Source organism: Mus pahari, chromosome 17 (assembly GCF_900095145.1).
Source record: "Mus pahari chromosome 17, PAHARI_EIJ_v1.1, whole genome shotgun sequence".
Classification (NCBI taxonomy): domain Eukaryota; kingdom Metazoa; phylum Chordata; class Mammalia; order Rodentia; family Muridae; genus Mus; species Mus pahari.
The window spans coordinates 23,728,975-23,742,299 of record NC_034606.1 but is presented as its reverse complement, the minus strand read 5'-3'; the positions used below and the strand labels follow the sequence as shown (position 1 = coordinate 23,742,299).

Genomic DNA, 13,325 nt, shown 5'->3' with positions numbered 1-13,325 from the left:
CTGTCTTCAGACACTCCAGAAGAGGGAGTCAGATCTTGTTAAGGATGGTTGTGAGCCACCATGTGGTTGCTGGGATTTGAACTCTGCACCTTTGGAAGACCAGTTGGGTGCTCTTACCCACTGAGCCATCTCACCAGCCCCAGGACTTATTTCTTAATTTGGAGGGTTTTTTTTTAATTATTATTTTTCTAGTGACCCATAAACAGCTTAATTAATAATTAGCTAAAAATATTTTCAATTACATGCAGAAAAGGTACATATATAAAGATGTTTATTGCTAAAAATTATAAATCTTTTACATTTAAGATTCATTATTTTTAGTTAGGTGTATAGGTATTTTGCCTGCATGTATTCACATACACCACATGTGTACACGCAGAGCCTGCAGAGGCAGAAGAGGGCACTAGATTACCCATCCTTCCACTTGGGAACTGGAGGTGTGGATAGCTTTTAGGTGCTGTGTAGGTGCTGGGAACTGACTCTGTGACCTCAGGAAGAACAGTCAGGCCTCTCCCTCAGCCACTCAGCTGTCTCTCCAGCCCAAACATTTATGTTTAAGTAAGGTGTGGCTCAATAGCAGCCACCACACATGCCGACGACGACGACGACGACGATCCACAGGCATCCGGAAAGAGAACTGCAAAATACTCTTTAGTAACAAATGTTTTTCTCAAATAAAAACTTGCATTAGGAGCTCTTTTCAATGATAAATATATACCTTAACCCTACGTTTGCTGACTTAACTGCAGATAAGTCTAAGTTAAAGCAGTTCCCATTTCTTGCTTTGTGCTCCTTCAACCCCAAAGGCTCGGGCACTCTCCCTATGTGACCACTCAGCACTTCAGGTCTGGGCGGGTTCTGGAGTCTGACACTGTGCAGGTGGAAAGGGGCGCTTTCAATCAGTGTCGCAGACACAGGGGAGCTTAGCAAACAGCAAGAGAGAGACCTTGAGGCAAAACTTGGACTCAATCTGGTACCGCGGAAATGTGGCCACACTGTTGGGGAACCAGGAGTCGAAGCATTACACATACGCATTCTGCCATCTGCTAAGTTACACGATATTCTGCGTAAAGGATAAACAGAACGAATACTAGAAACCACAAGGGGGTCCAGCCTTGTCCACAAGTCAGTCCAGGGCTGAATAAAGGGTAGCACTTTCCTCCCTTCAGAAAGAGTTGCTTTCTACCTTCTCATAAAGTCGCTTTTGTGCTTCGAGTTCCAGCTGCCTCATTTCCAGGTCTTTGGCTGTGGCAGCGATTTCTTGATCTCTCATTTGTACCTGTGGACGAAGCACAGGCTGTCAGGGCCCCGAATACCTCACAGTACAATAGGTCCAGTGATCTTGTAACCCGACACCCACAGAGCACTACCAACACAACTAAGCAGGAACTGGGCTGGAAACTGACTAACTGGCAACAGGGCAGTGCTCTCTTGGAATCCAGGGCTAAGCTGTGTTAAGCTTATGTTTTTTAAACATCAGGCACAACCACCATATGCCCATGGAGACAGACTGACGAGCAGGTGGCAGCTTGTCCCTGTTACTGTAACCAGCTCCCAGCTACAGAAAACCAGGCAACTGAAAGTTGGGCTGGAGACAAACAATGTTTAATCTTATTAAAATAACATGTTTAATAAAAACTTAGCTTCTGAACTTCTACACTGAAGTTTCCTGTGAGCTGTCTGATCGTCATTCTGCTCTCTGTGTGGATAGTTGACCTGGAGCTCGCTGTCCCCACTGCTCTAAGGCAGGGCTGGGTGAGGCACACCCCACACAATCTTCCTAAGATTTGGCTGCCTACAGACCCAGGTGGTTTTAGGGGTGGGAATAAAGTAAATGATGTGGACTTGAAAAAAAAAACTACGATCAACCATCCATCCTCATTGATTCATCCGGCAAGCACTTAAGGACTGTATGGCTGTCTTAGTCACTACCAAGTATTTCTACTGTTGACAGCCAGTGCACTAGGAACTACTTGTAAGGGAAGAGGCGGTAAAATGAGGGCACGGTGGGATGCAGACTCACATTCAAGGGATAAAATAAATGGCCTGTAACTGACTATGGGGAAGCGCTAGCTAAAGTGAGGTCTGAGTGTGCAGCCAGAGTCCTGGGGACACAGTGGGGAAGGCTGCAGCCAGAGTCCTGGGGACACAGAGGGGAAGGCTGTGGCCAGAGTCCTGGGGACACAGAGGGGAAGGTGAAGCTGGGCACACCACCCCACTCTGTTGGGGATCCAGGCACAGAGCTAATTTGATTATGAATTTTCAGAGATAAGCAGATTAAAAAAAAAAAAAACAAAAGATCACATGAGTTTGTAAGCAATGTCCACAGTCACGTGCACATGTCCCTGCTGGAGTTGGGGCAGTCAGAGCACAGCACCGGGCTATGCAGGGGCCTGTCCACTGCTACTGAGAAGAATCAGGACTCCTTACTGTATGTCAAGAGGATCTGGGAGAAAGACACCTGAGTTCTGAGCGTGGATCACTTTTGGGAAAGAACACACACTTTTTGTTAAGAATACAAGGCTATTAACTTGCTTCACTAGTGAGGTAATTTAAAAGAATTGTAGCTTATAAAAGCCTATTAAAATTAATTAGCCTTAAACAAAGCAAGAAGTATTCAATTAAATCCTTTACAAGAGTTAAAATTTAGTATTTTATCAAAACTAGATTTTAAGCTTTCAAAATTAATGCATAAATTTAATATAATACTAATGAGAATTTCAATTGGATGAGAGAGAAGATTCAGAAAAATAAAATTCTCTGTTGGGAATATAAATATTCGAGAATACCGAGTTAAAGAGAGAGGAAGAACAATGAGTGGCGTTGAGGTGAGAAGCCCCCAGCTACTGGCCAAGATGGGCTATACAGACCTGGCCATGCAGCAGTGACCCTCAGTCAGCAGGGGACTTCACCAATACTCAACAAATGGTGTTGGGACAACAGCCTGCCTTCTAGACAGAGGTAAGCTTGGTCCCTAACTCACCCTTACAGTCTTTTCAGACAGACTTTGGGCTGCAAACCTTTTCCACCAAGCACTAGATAGCAATCCCTTTAGGTGTTGAGGGTCACAACCACTTGCCTGGTAAATAATTCTAAAATCAAGAAATGACACTACGGACATTTTTAGTAGGCAATAGGTAAAGACCAGCTGAAAATATTTACAGCACACAAGGGTTATTATCCCAACCACACACTGCATGGCAGCCACCAGCTATGTGTTACTGTTGGGTAAAACACAAATTGTAAAGGCAAAAGAGTGCTGGCTGCTTAGAATGATCAAGGTTAATCTGGAGACATTTCTTCTTCAGAGTAACGTGGATTTTATTTTTAGGGAAAGGTTAATTACACAGTCTTTCTGTATGTTTCTACAGGTGGAGGAGTAACTGTCTTGTGTTTTCTTATGTTAATGTCAATTTCCATTTGCCTTCTGTTTTTGTGCACTATGGTTAATTTAATCCTTTGCACTGGGTTAGGTGTAGTGACCGTTTTACAGATGGCACTATGTTGTACATTCAGGATAAAAACTATTTGAGGCACCCACAGCGCAGACACCTCAGCTTTAGAAATGAGGAGGTGCAGAAGGGCCAGCTCTCTTAACTCCAGATGTTCTATGCTGGAAATTGTCTTTCTATTGACCACATATGGATGTTTAAAATAAGAGAAGAATATTTCCCACAGCTCACAACTGACCCTGACACACTTTTATTTCTAGAGAAACAGACGTTAAGTTGACTACTTTTCTTGGTCTAAGACTAGGTGCCTGTTGAACTACATAAAACTGAGGGAGCCGTTTAGTGTTCACCATGGACACTAGTGTCTTACTTAATTTGAAAGTGTTTGTTAACTGAGAATGAAGATTAAGATTAAAGCTGATGAACCTTTCTCTCAATTTCATCCTCCAGCCGGCGCAGCTCCATTTCCCGCTGATCTTGCTGAAGCTTCAGCAAGCGTCTCCTGGCAGCATCCTGTAAGTGTATTTCCTTTATCTCCAGCTCCCTTCTCACAGCAGCTAGCCTGAAAGACAAACTGTATCAAGTGCTCTCCAACACACCTTTGATTTTTTTCCCCACTGAGTTGCCTGTGCTGTTTGGATACATTGCATCTATTGCAACACAGCTGTGTTTACAATACACAAACCAAGTCCTTACTCAAGGCATGGTGGTCATCGGAATTGGTCACACCCTTTCAGACTTGACTTCCAACAGTCTACCTGTCAGCTACTTTCCCAGGGCCTCCGGCATGCAAGGCAGGGGCACGAACACCAAGCTGCAGCCCGCCCATGGCTGTCAGAGCATTCCAATACAAGCGACACTCTTCAACAGGGGACGGTGGCCACTACAGTGGCCTCATACATGGTACCCACGTCCTTTACAGTTTTAGTGGAGACCATCAGTTCTAGAATTGCTTTAAACTGTGTATAGAAATAAGAATCAATAAATGTACAGAATCAAAACATGAAGAGAAGACGGTTTCCTAGGCTCCACGTGGAGGCTCCCATTCTGCTGCCCCAGTGGGGACAGAGGGTTCCTTAGTACTAGGGAGGCTGGGCCAAGAGATTTCTTCCTTTGCCAAGGTTTACATTTTTAAAACTTTATTGATGTTATGTATATGATGAGTGTTTGCCTGTATGTATGCATGTTTGTTTGTATGTATGTATGTATGTATGTATGTATGTGCACCATGTGCATGCCCGGTGCCTGTAGAAGTCATAAGAAGTCTTAGACCTCTAGGAACTGGAGTTAGCGAGATGGCTGTGAACTGCCTTGTGGGTGGGTGCTGGGATCCAAGCCCAGGTCCTCCACGAGAGCAGCAAATGTTTTTAACTACTGAGTCATCTCTCTAGGCTCTCATCAAAGATCTAGTTTGTTTGCTTTGAGACAGGGTCTCACTGCGTAGACCTGGCTGTCCTTGAACTCAGAGTTCCACATTCCACGTGCCTCTGCTTCCTAAGTGGTGGGATTAAAAGCAGGCAACACGCCTGGCACTGCCAAAGTTCTAAATGCACAAGGAGGGGTGATTTATGTTTCAACTTGTTGGATCGGAGTTAGGTTTAAAGCATAATTTTAAAACTACATTGCACCAGGAATGGTTTTCTAACATTCTTATTACAAAGCATTTCTGCCTACCATAAAATGATTTTTTTTTTTTTAAATAAAAACAAGATCTTACTCTGTAGCCCAGGCTGCTCTAGAAGTCTATGATGAAGCCCAGATTAGCTTTAAGAGCCTAACAGCCCAGGCTATTTGGATTACAGGCATGTATTATGCCTGGTTTAGAATGAATATTTCTAAATAATGTTTTTAAAAATATTAGAGCTCATATTACTTCTGAAAATTCTAGCTAAGGGATGATATTCAACATTCCTTTAGAATTAACTTTACTACATGGAAGATTTTTTCAGTGGTATATATGCTTTTTATTAATTCATATATTTGCTTAATGGAAATTATGCTGGATAACTTTATACAGTGCTTAAGTAAGAAAAGGAATCAGAACTTATCTGACTTCCATTCAGGATTTCCACAGCAGTAGACTGCACCTGTGTCCCTGCTGGGCCATGTGAGCTGCACCTGTGTCCCTGCTGGGCCATGTGAGCTGCACCTGTGTCCCTGCTGGGCCATGTGAGCTGTACCTGTGTCCCTGCTGGGCCATGTGAACTGCACCTGTGTCCCTGCTGGGCCATGTGAGCTGCACCTGTGTCCCTGCTGGGCCATGTGAGCTGTACCTGTGTCCCTGCTGGGACATGTGAGCTGTACCTGTGTCCCTGCTGGGACATGTGAGCTGTACCTGTGTCCCTGCTGGGCCATGGGGATTGCACCTGTACTTCTGCTGGGTCATTGGGACGACACATGTGTCTCTTCTGGGCCATGGAGACTGCACCTATGACTCTGCTGGGACATGTGAATGGTTCCTCTGTCTCTGCTGGGCCATGGGGACTGCACCTATGTCTCTGCTGGGTCATGAGGACCACACCTTTGTCTCTGCTGAGCCATCTTCTCCTCCTCTTGAAGAAGTATCTCTCTTCTTGTCTCCTCAGCTCTGCGGAGCAGCTCTTGCTTCTGATACCACGCCTCATCCTTAGCTCTCTGCTCATCCACTTCAGCTTGCATATTTTCAACTGTCTGCCTTAAGTAGACACAATATTTACTATTATGAAAACGTAAACAAGAAAGTGAAGTAATTTAGCTCAAAACAACCAAGATACAAAATCTAGAACCTGGTGCAAGTTCAATATGTGGTTGTATTTCCAGACATAGGAGAAATTAGGCATCTTTAAAGACAACTCGTGCCTTCAGATTTTGGTTTGATACATGTACTGTATAATTCAAACTGATATCTCCTAAAACCCTTTACTTGGGGTTAGAGGAAAAGCTCTGAGATTAACATCATGTGCTGTTCTTGCAGAGGGCCTGGTTCCATTCTTACACCATTTCTGGCAGCTCATAACTACATGTAATGCCAGATGACTTACCTGATACCCTCCAGTTTCTCTAGGCACCTGCACACACATAGTGCACACAAGCCCATGCAGGTACATATACATACACATAAATAAGACAATCTAAAGACAAAACCTTTCTTATTTCTAATGTCTCATTTGAAGAACAATTATTCTATGATTACCTCTCTCTCAAGAAATCCAGTTCATCGTTCCTTATCCTTTCCCGTTCCTGTGTCTGGTAGTCCACAATGAACTTTGGATATTGATTAAATATAGGGTATTGCCCTTTTGTCAGTGCAACGAAAGCATCCAGCATGCTATTTGGGTGGATATCAGCAGGTGTGGTCTCCATGAGATGGTAAACTTGTCTAATTACAACATTTATGTCCAGGTTATTCCGATGGTGAAAAAAATACTGTAAGAAAACTTGAAGTTCACATCAAGGCTCACCCAGCAAAGGCCACTGCCCAGAAGGGGCAGTAAAAATGAGGACCACGAGATGCAGACACACATGCAAGGGAAGGGAAACAGAGCAATTGACCTAGAGGAAGTTATGGAAAAACACTAGCTAAGGTGAGGCCTGAGCTCACAGAGGGGAAGGAGGCGCCCTGTGGGGGTTCAGTTACAGAGCCTGTTTGCTCTTTTTTTTTTTTTTGTATTCTGTAACAGTTTACACAGTAAAGCCCGGAACTTGCTACAAAGCCCAGACTAGCCTCGAACTTGTGACCCTCTTGTCTCAGCTTTCCTCGGGCTGACATCACAGGTCACACACCTGTAACTCCAGCACTCAGGAGGCAAAGGCAGAAGGCCCGCCCTGAGCCTCACGCTGGCCTGGGTAACAGAGGGAGTTTGAGGCCTCCCTCTGGGCTACAAGACACTGTCTCAAAACCACAAAACCAGCCAAGCACAATGAAACCCTCAAGTACTAGTCGACACACATTTCCAGACAATCACAGACCAGAGGGGCTACTGATGAGGTCATTCAAACAATAAGCAACCAAGTGTTCAATGCTCTTTACAGAGGAAAAATAAACAAAGAGCAGTTATAACAATCTGCTTGCCAAGAATCTACACAAGTCAGGGATGTGGTCCAACTTTTTATCTACTGTATCTCTACCATCCAGCATCAATGCCCAATACAAGCAGGGTCTCAGCCAAGGAATGTGTTCCTCAATGTAAACACCTGAGACTGGAGAACTTCTTGTGTGGGATGTGTTTTGGTGAGCGGTGCACTGGAACCCTCGTGTGAGGTAGGCAAGCCTGCCACCGCCGACTATACATGCAGCATCGAGAACCTTCTCTTATGGATGAGAGGGTATTTACCTCAAAGTCATTCTTAAGAGTACAATTGAGCAAAGGCGCTCTGGAGCAGGTACTGTAGGCCACCACAGTCATCAAGAGGAAGGAAGGGTGATTGGAGAAGATGTTATCAAAGAGTCGGAGCCACTCCTCTCTCGTCAGCACTTCTGAGAACAGGGTTTCCAAGAGAGGCCAGGCATACACCTAAAGCAGGCAGGAGACGACGACATCGTTCCAGGATTCTAAGTAAGGGTCAAAGCACCCACTGCCAAGTTAAGTTATGCAGCAACTGTATTACTAAAAGCACTACATTAATTTGGACACCACTTCTACGTCCCCACAGGCTAGAGATTAAACCAGGCCTCGTGCACATGAAGCAAGTGCTCCTCTGAACTACATCCTCAGCTCCTATTTGGCCTCTCTCTGTAGGTAGACTTTCAGGAGGGCACCTTAATAAAGAATGGCAAGCTGTTAAAAACACACAATGTGAGCAGCAGGACAGCCCGGCAGCCCAGCTGTCTGCCAAAAAGGGGATGACCTGAGTGTAAGCCCTGCACACAGGCCCACAGATATACTCTGCACATGCACATGTCCACAATAAATTAAAAAAATTATTATTCATTGGGGAAATAGTGTTTTATCCATTCCAGAATCAATCTTAGCTCTCAGAATAAATGTTACTCTCAAGCCCTTCTATTTCTTACCTGGGAAGTTATATCACGGTCTATGAAGTGCTGTAGCAGTTCCTTGTCATGAAATGCCAAAACATTTTCTATCATACTGAGAATATTGATCGGAGGATTAGGAAAGTATTCAAACCAATGTTGACACCAATTGACTACAGAGAAAAAAAAATCAGAAAATCTGTCTTTAAATACTTCTATTATTATAGATGGAATTTCTACAGTCATACTGTGTGCCTGTATATATGCATATATTCATATTCCCAGGCTAGTCTTAAATTTCTGATCCACGTATGTTAGCCTACCTAATGTTGGGGCCTTTTCTTTAGTACTGTGGTTTGGACATAAGGGTCGTACTTACTAGGCACTGCCCTAGCCCTAAGCTACATCCCAGCCGATTTACTCATTGTTTATTTAGTTGTAGGTTTTAAGGCAGGTCCTGAACCTGTGCTCTACCCGCCTCAGCCTCTGGGCTAGCTGGGGTCACAGACCTATACCATCAGACTCATCAGTTAATTCTTTTGTTTTGTTTTCCTTTTCAATATGCTTGTGAATAAAGAAGAGATAATGTAACATCTTAACTGCTAGAACATGAGGTTCCAAAACTCACATTGATGATGGCTCTTCTTCTCACCTCATTTAAACCTTTCCTGGAAATGTCCTCACAGACAGGCCCAGCAGTCTGTCTCGATGACTTTAAGTCCGGTCAAGTTGACCATAGGCTAAACCTCAACACATAGCCTTTGCTAAGACAATCCCTTTGTTAATTAATCAAAGGCAGTAAACCAGAAGTCATCAGGAACCAGAAGGTCTAATATGTTGGATTAGGAAGTATGTGTGTGTGTGTATGTGTGTGTGTACATACATGCTTTTATTGACACATATCCAACCACTGCCCTGCTAAGGAATAAAGAAAATTTGCTAATTTGCCAAGTGGTGCTCCATTCCACAGACAGAGTCCTAGGTGGAATAAAAGAAAAAGCACATGGTGCACTGGCACTAATGCATGTTTCCTGTTGCCTGCCTGCCTGCAATGCAATGTGACTGGCTGCCTCAAGCTCTGCTGCCGTGACTCTCCTCCCATGATGTAGCAGGAAGTCAAATGTTTTTCCTTAGTTACTAAAGTAAACGAAGGAACTTATCACAGTGACAGGGAAAGCTAGATTCCTCAATGTTACAACCTCCTATCTCAAATTAGCAACAGAAGTTTCATTAGCAAAGTATTACATATATATATGTATATGTATATATATATATATATATATATATATATATATATATATATATATATNTGTGTGTGTGTGTGTGTGTGTGTGTGTGTGTGTGTGTGTATGTATATGTATATAGTTTACGAGAGCTATTACTTCATTTATTACTGTACAGTTAGACTTGAGCTAGTAATTAGGCCAGAGGTAAAACTGGCAAAGATTTCAACTTCTTTAAATTGCTGTTGTTGGGAGCACATTGTCTTAACCTAGCCTCAGAACTTGAGGTCTCTGTGCCTCGGTCTCATCTATAGAGGACAGTCACAGCTACTGCACAGGGTAGTGATGAAGGAAAAAGGAGGCCACAAAAGTGAACTGAGGACAATGTGCCATACAAACTGTTCAGTTCTGTGAGCCTCAGAGAGGCATGAGGGCAGCAGCCAGCACCTGGGAACAAACGGCAGGCACTGAATGGCAGGCACTGGACATTGGGCACTGAGAGCAGGCACTGAACGGCCGGCACTGAATGGCAAGCACTGAGAGTGGGCACTGCTTGCCAAGTGTTCAACCCTGCAGCAGTTCCATAAAAAGCAATCAACCCCCAGTAGGGATAAGATTGAATTCTTTCTGACAGAACCCAGCCCAGAACAATATTGTCTAAGAAATTCAGCTCTCTGCATTTTCTTGTAAAGCTTTCCCTATAAATGATTGCCCGATCTACTTTTTGCTCTAAATGTGACTCTTTCATACTACTTGACCTATTAAGAAAAAAACATCTAGAATCCCTAAGTGTGGCAAAGATGTAGTCATGAAGCACTTACTTATGAGAGTAGCCACAACTTCAAAACAGATGAGCTGATTGTTCTGGAATAATTTTACAAATGGAAACGCCAAGAGTGGAAGATATGGTGTGTCGCTGAAGATTGCAGACCAGTGAGCTAATGCAGAGAGGGTTCTGGAAGGAAAAAGACCAGAGAGCATCAGCACCACTCAGGTATGTCTGAGGAGATGACTCAGACTTGGAGGAGACTCTCGCCCATCCTCAGCACACAGCTCGTCTCTGTAGAAGCGCTGGGTATGGCGGTGCACACCTTTGATCCCAACAATGGAGGAGCAGAGACAAGCAGATCTCTGGGAGTTCAAGGCCAGCCTGGTCTACACCGCGAGGTCTAGGCCAGGTAGGGTTACATAGTGAGACCCTGTCCCCCCCCCCACAAAACCCCAGTCTCCCCCACACAAATGGTGGTGTTACATAAACACTGTTCTGCGCCTTACTTGAAATGTTTACATCAGGATGTATAGCATTTTAATCAGAATCTTTTGAGCTAGGAAGATCCACTTGTAATCTGGGCCCTACCTTTTGGTGACAGCATATATAAAGGACATTGAAAAAAGAAGCTTGTAGCCGGGCGTGGTGGCGCTTGCCTTTGATCCCAGCACTCTGGAGGCAGAGGCAGGCAGATTTCTGAGTTCGAGGCCAGCCTGGTCTACAAAGTGAGTTCCAGGACAGCCAGGGCTANACAGAGAAACCCTGTCTNGAAAAAAAACAAAACAAACAAACAAAAAAAAAAAAGAAAAGAAAAGAAAAGAAAAAGGAAGCTTGTTCTCTGCGCTCACTTGCTGGAAAGGCCATTCCTTCACTGGCATCAAAGCCTACTTTCTCAGGATTCTGGAGGACACTGAAGAGCAGCTGAGACACCCAGCCTCACCTCCTGGACTGAACTACTACTGGAAACTTGGACTTCCCATAGGCAGACAGCTACTATTAGACTAGATGGACCACAAGCCTGTAAGCTACTCTACTAAACCCCCTTTCTCAAAAGGTGTGTGTGTACCTACCTACGCAAACATATGTATTCATATTCATTCTATCAGCTCTGTTCCTCTAGAGAACCCTGACTCACACACATTTCCGTCAAACTTTTAATCTAACCAAGGGATGGAGAGGTGATCCGGCCATTAAGAGTGGGTGCTGCTCCTACAGAGGATCCAGGATGGGTTCCCAGAAAAACTGACATTCCTCTGAGTTAGCAGATCTTCCCCATGGTCCCCAATGTGTCTGTTCTACACAATTATCACACGAAGGTATGTACATGGATTATCGATGTTTGTAAAGCGAAGCAAAACAAAACAAAACCCTGTAAACTACTCTACCTGTTTGCTAACAATGTAAACAGTCTAAATTGAATTATCGTTCCATGTGCATTTTAAAAATTGATGCAGTAAGATGGTTCAGCAGATAAAAGGGCTTGCCACCAAGACTGACAATTTGAGTTTGATCCCCAGAACCAAATGCAAGTTGTCCTCTGACCCCTGCCCCCATGTGTGCCACTGCACGTGCACACACAAGATCAAGTACACCGACGTGCTCTAAAGAAGGCCAACGAGAGGCTTTTAAAGTAAAACAAAAAGACAAACAGTATGTATCCTGTTTTGGTTATCTGTGTGTGTAGTAGGGACACATCTCTGCAATCACTCCCTTGTGGGGAGCCAAGGCAGGGAGATTCCCCAGTTCTAGGCCAGCAGGGGCTATAAGAGGAGATTTGGGGTAAGGAGATCAAATCAGAATAACCAGTGTGCCTTCATTTGCATTATTTACCTATGGAAGCCAGCAGGACGTGAGCCAGTCGCCTCTGGTGCAGGTCAGCTTAAGGCAGACAGGAGCAGAGTTTCCTAAGACCTGCTAAACTGCCTCAACTAGTTTATGAAGAACTTCGTTTGCTTATAGGTTCATTTTATGTGTCTGTGTGTGACATGCATATATGGAGACAGAAGGCATTTGCTTATAAGTTGGCTTATATGTGCATGCGTGCGTGTGTGCATGCGTGCGTGCGTGTGTGTGTGTGTGTGTGTGTGTGTGTGTGTGTGTGTGTNTATGCACTTATGGAGTCAGAGCCTCTGGTACTGGGATTAGAAGAGGTTGTGAGCTGTCCGACAAGGTGCGTGTGTGTGCGTGTGCGTGTGTGCGTGTGTGTGTGTGTGTGTGTGTGTGTATGCACTTATGGAGTCAGAGCCTCTGGAACTGGGATTAGAAGAGGTTGTGAGCTGTCCGACAAGGTGCTGGAAACCAGCTATGATCCCCTGGAAGAGCAGCAGCAAGTGTTCTTAATCAATAACTATATTCTTTTTAAAACACTGTTCATTTTAACAATTTTAAGGTACTTTAAATGTCCGAGCATATGAAGGTAGAAGGTCCAGTCACCTGCCACGCACTGTTGTCCACGTCCGGCAGAAGACCCTGCCTCCACCACTTATACTAGTCTGTTAAAGTGAGTCTTTAATATATCATTGCATTCCTTAATAGTTAAGTACCCATCTTTAATATAATGAGAAAGCAGAGGAGGGTGTGGCAGTGCTGGCAAGATGGCGTAGCAGGTAAATGTGCTTGCCCTATAAGCTTGGCGACCTGAGTACAATTCCAGGGACTTACATAGTAGAAGGAAAGAAGCAACTCTCACAACCCCTTATCTCCACATGTATGCACATCACACACACACATGCACACATACTCATAAATAAATAAATAAGTAAATAAGTAAATAAATAAATAAGTAAATAAGTAAATAAATAAATAAGTAAATAAGTAAATAAATAAATAAGTAAATAAATGTGATTTCAAAAAATTTTTAATTAAAAAACAAGCATTTTCTTATATAGTAACATAATGATAATACTTAAAAAAATAAACATGGGGTG

General features: G+C 43.7%; 1 protein-coding gene across 4 annotated transcripts in view; it reads right to left on the bottom strand.

The window, feature by feature from the left end:
* The window catches only part of Tbc1d31 (TBC1 domain family member 31), a 61,016-nt gene that overhangs the window by 10,742 nt on the left and 36,949 nt on the right, over positions 1-13,325 (bottom strand). For all 4 annotated transcript variants that reach the window (XM_021216712.1, XM_029531054.1, XM_029531053.1 and 1 more), the window contains 7 exons: positions 10,451-10,584; positions 8,446-8,579; positions 7,766-7,945; positions 6,625-6,857; positions 5,974-6,126; positions 3,879-4,014; positions 1,187-1,279 (listed from right to left, as the gene is read on the bottom strand). In XM_021216712.1, coding sequence (XP_021072371.1) covers positions 1,187-1,279; positions 3,879-4,014; positions 5,974-6,126; positions 6,625-6,857; positions 7,766-7,945; positions 8,446-8,579; positions 10,451-10,584 — 1,063 coding nt within the window. The remainder of the gene's footprint in view (positions 1-1,186; positions 1,280-3,878; positions 4,015-5,973; positions 6,127-6,624; positions 6,858-7,765; positions 7,946-8,445; positions 8,580-10,450; positions 10,585-13,325) is intronic.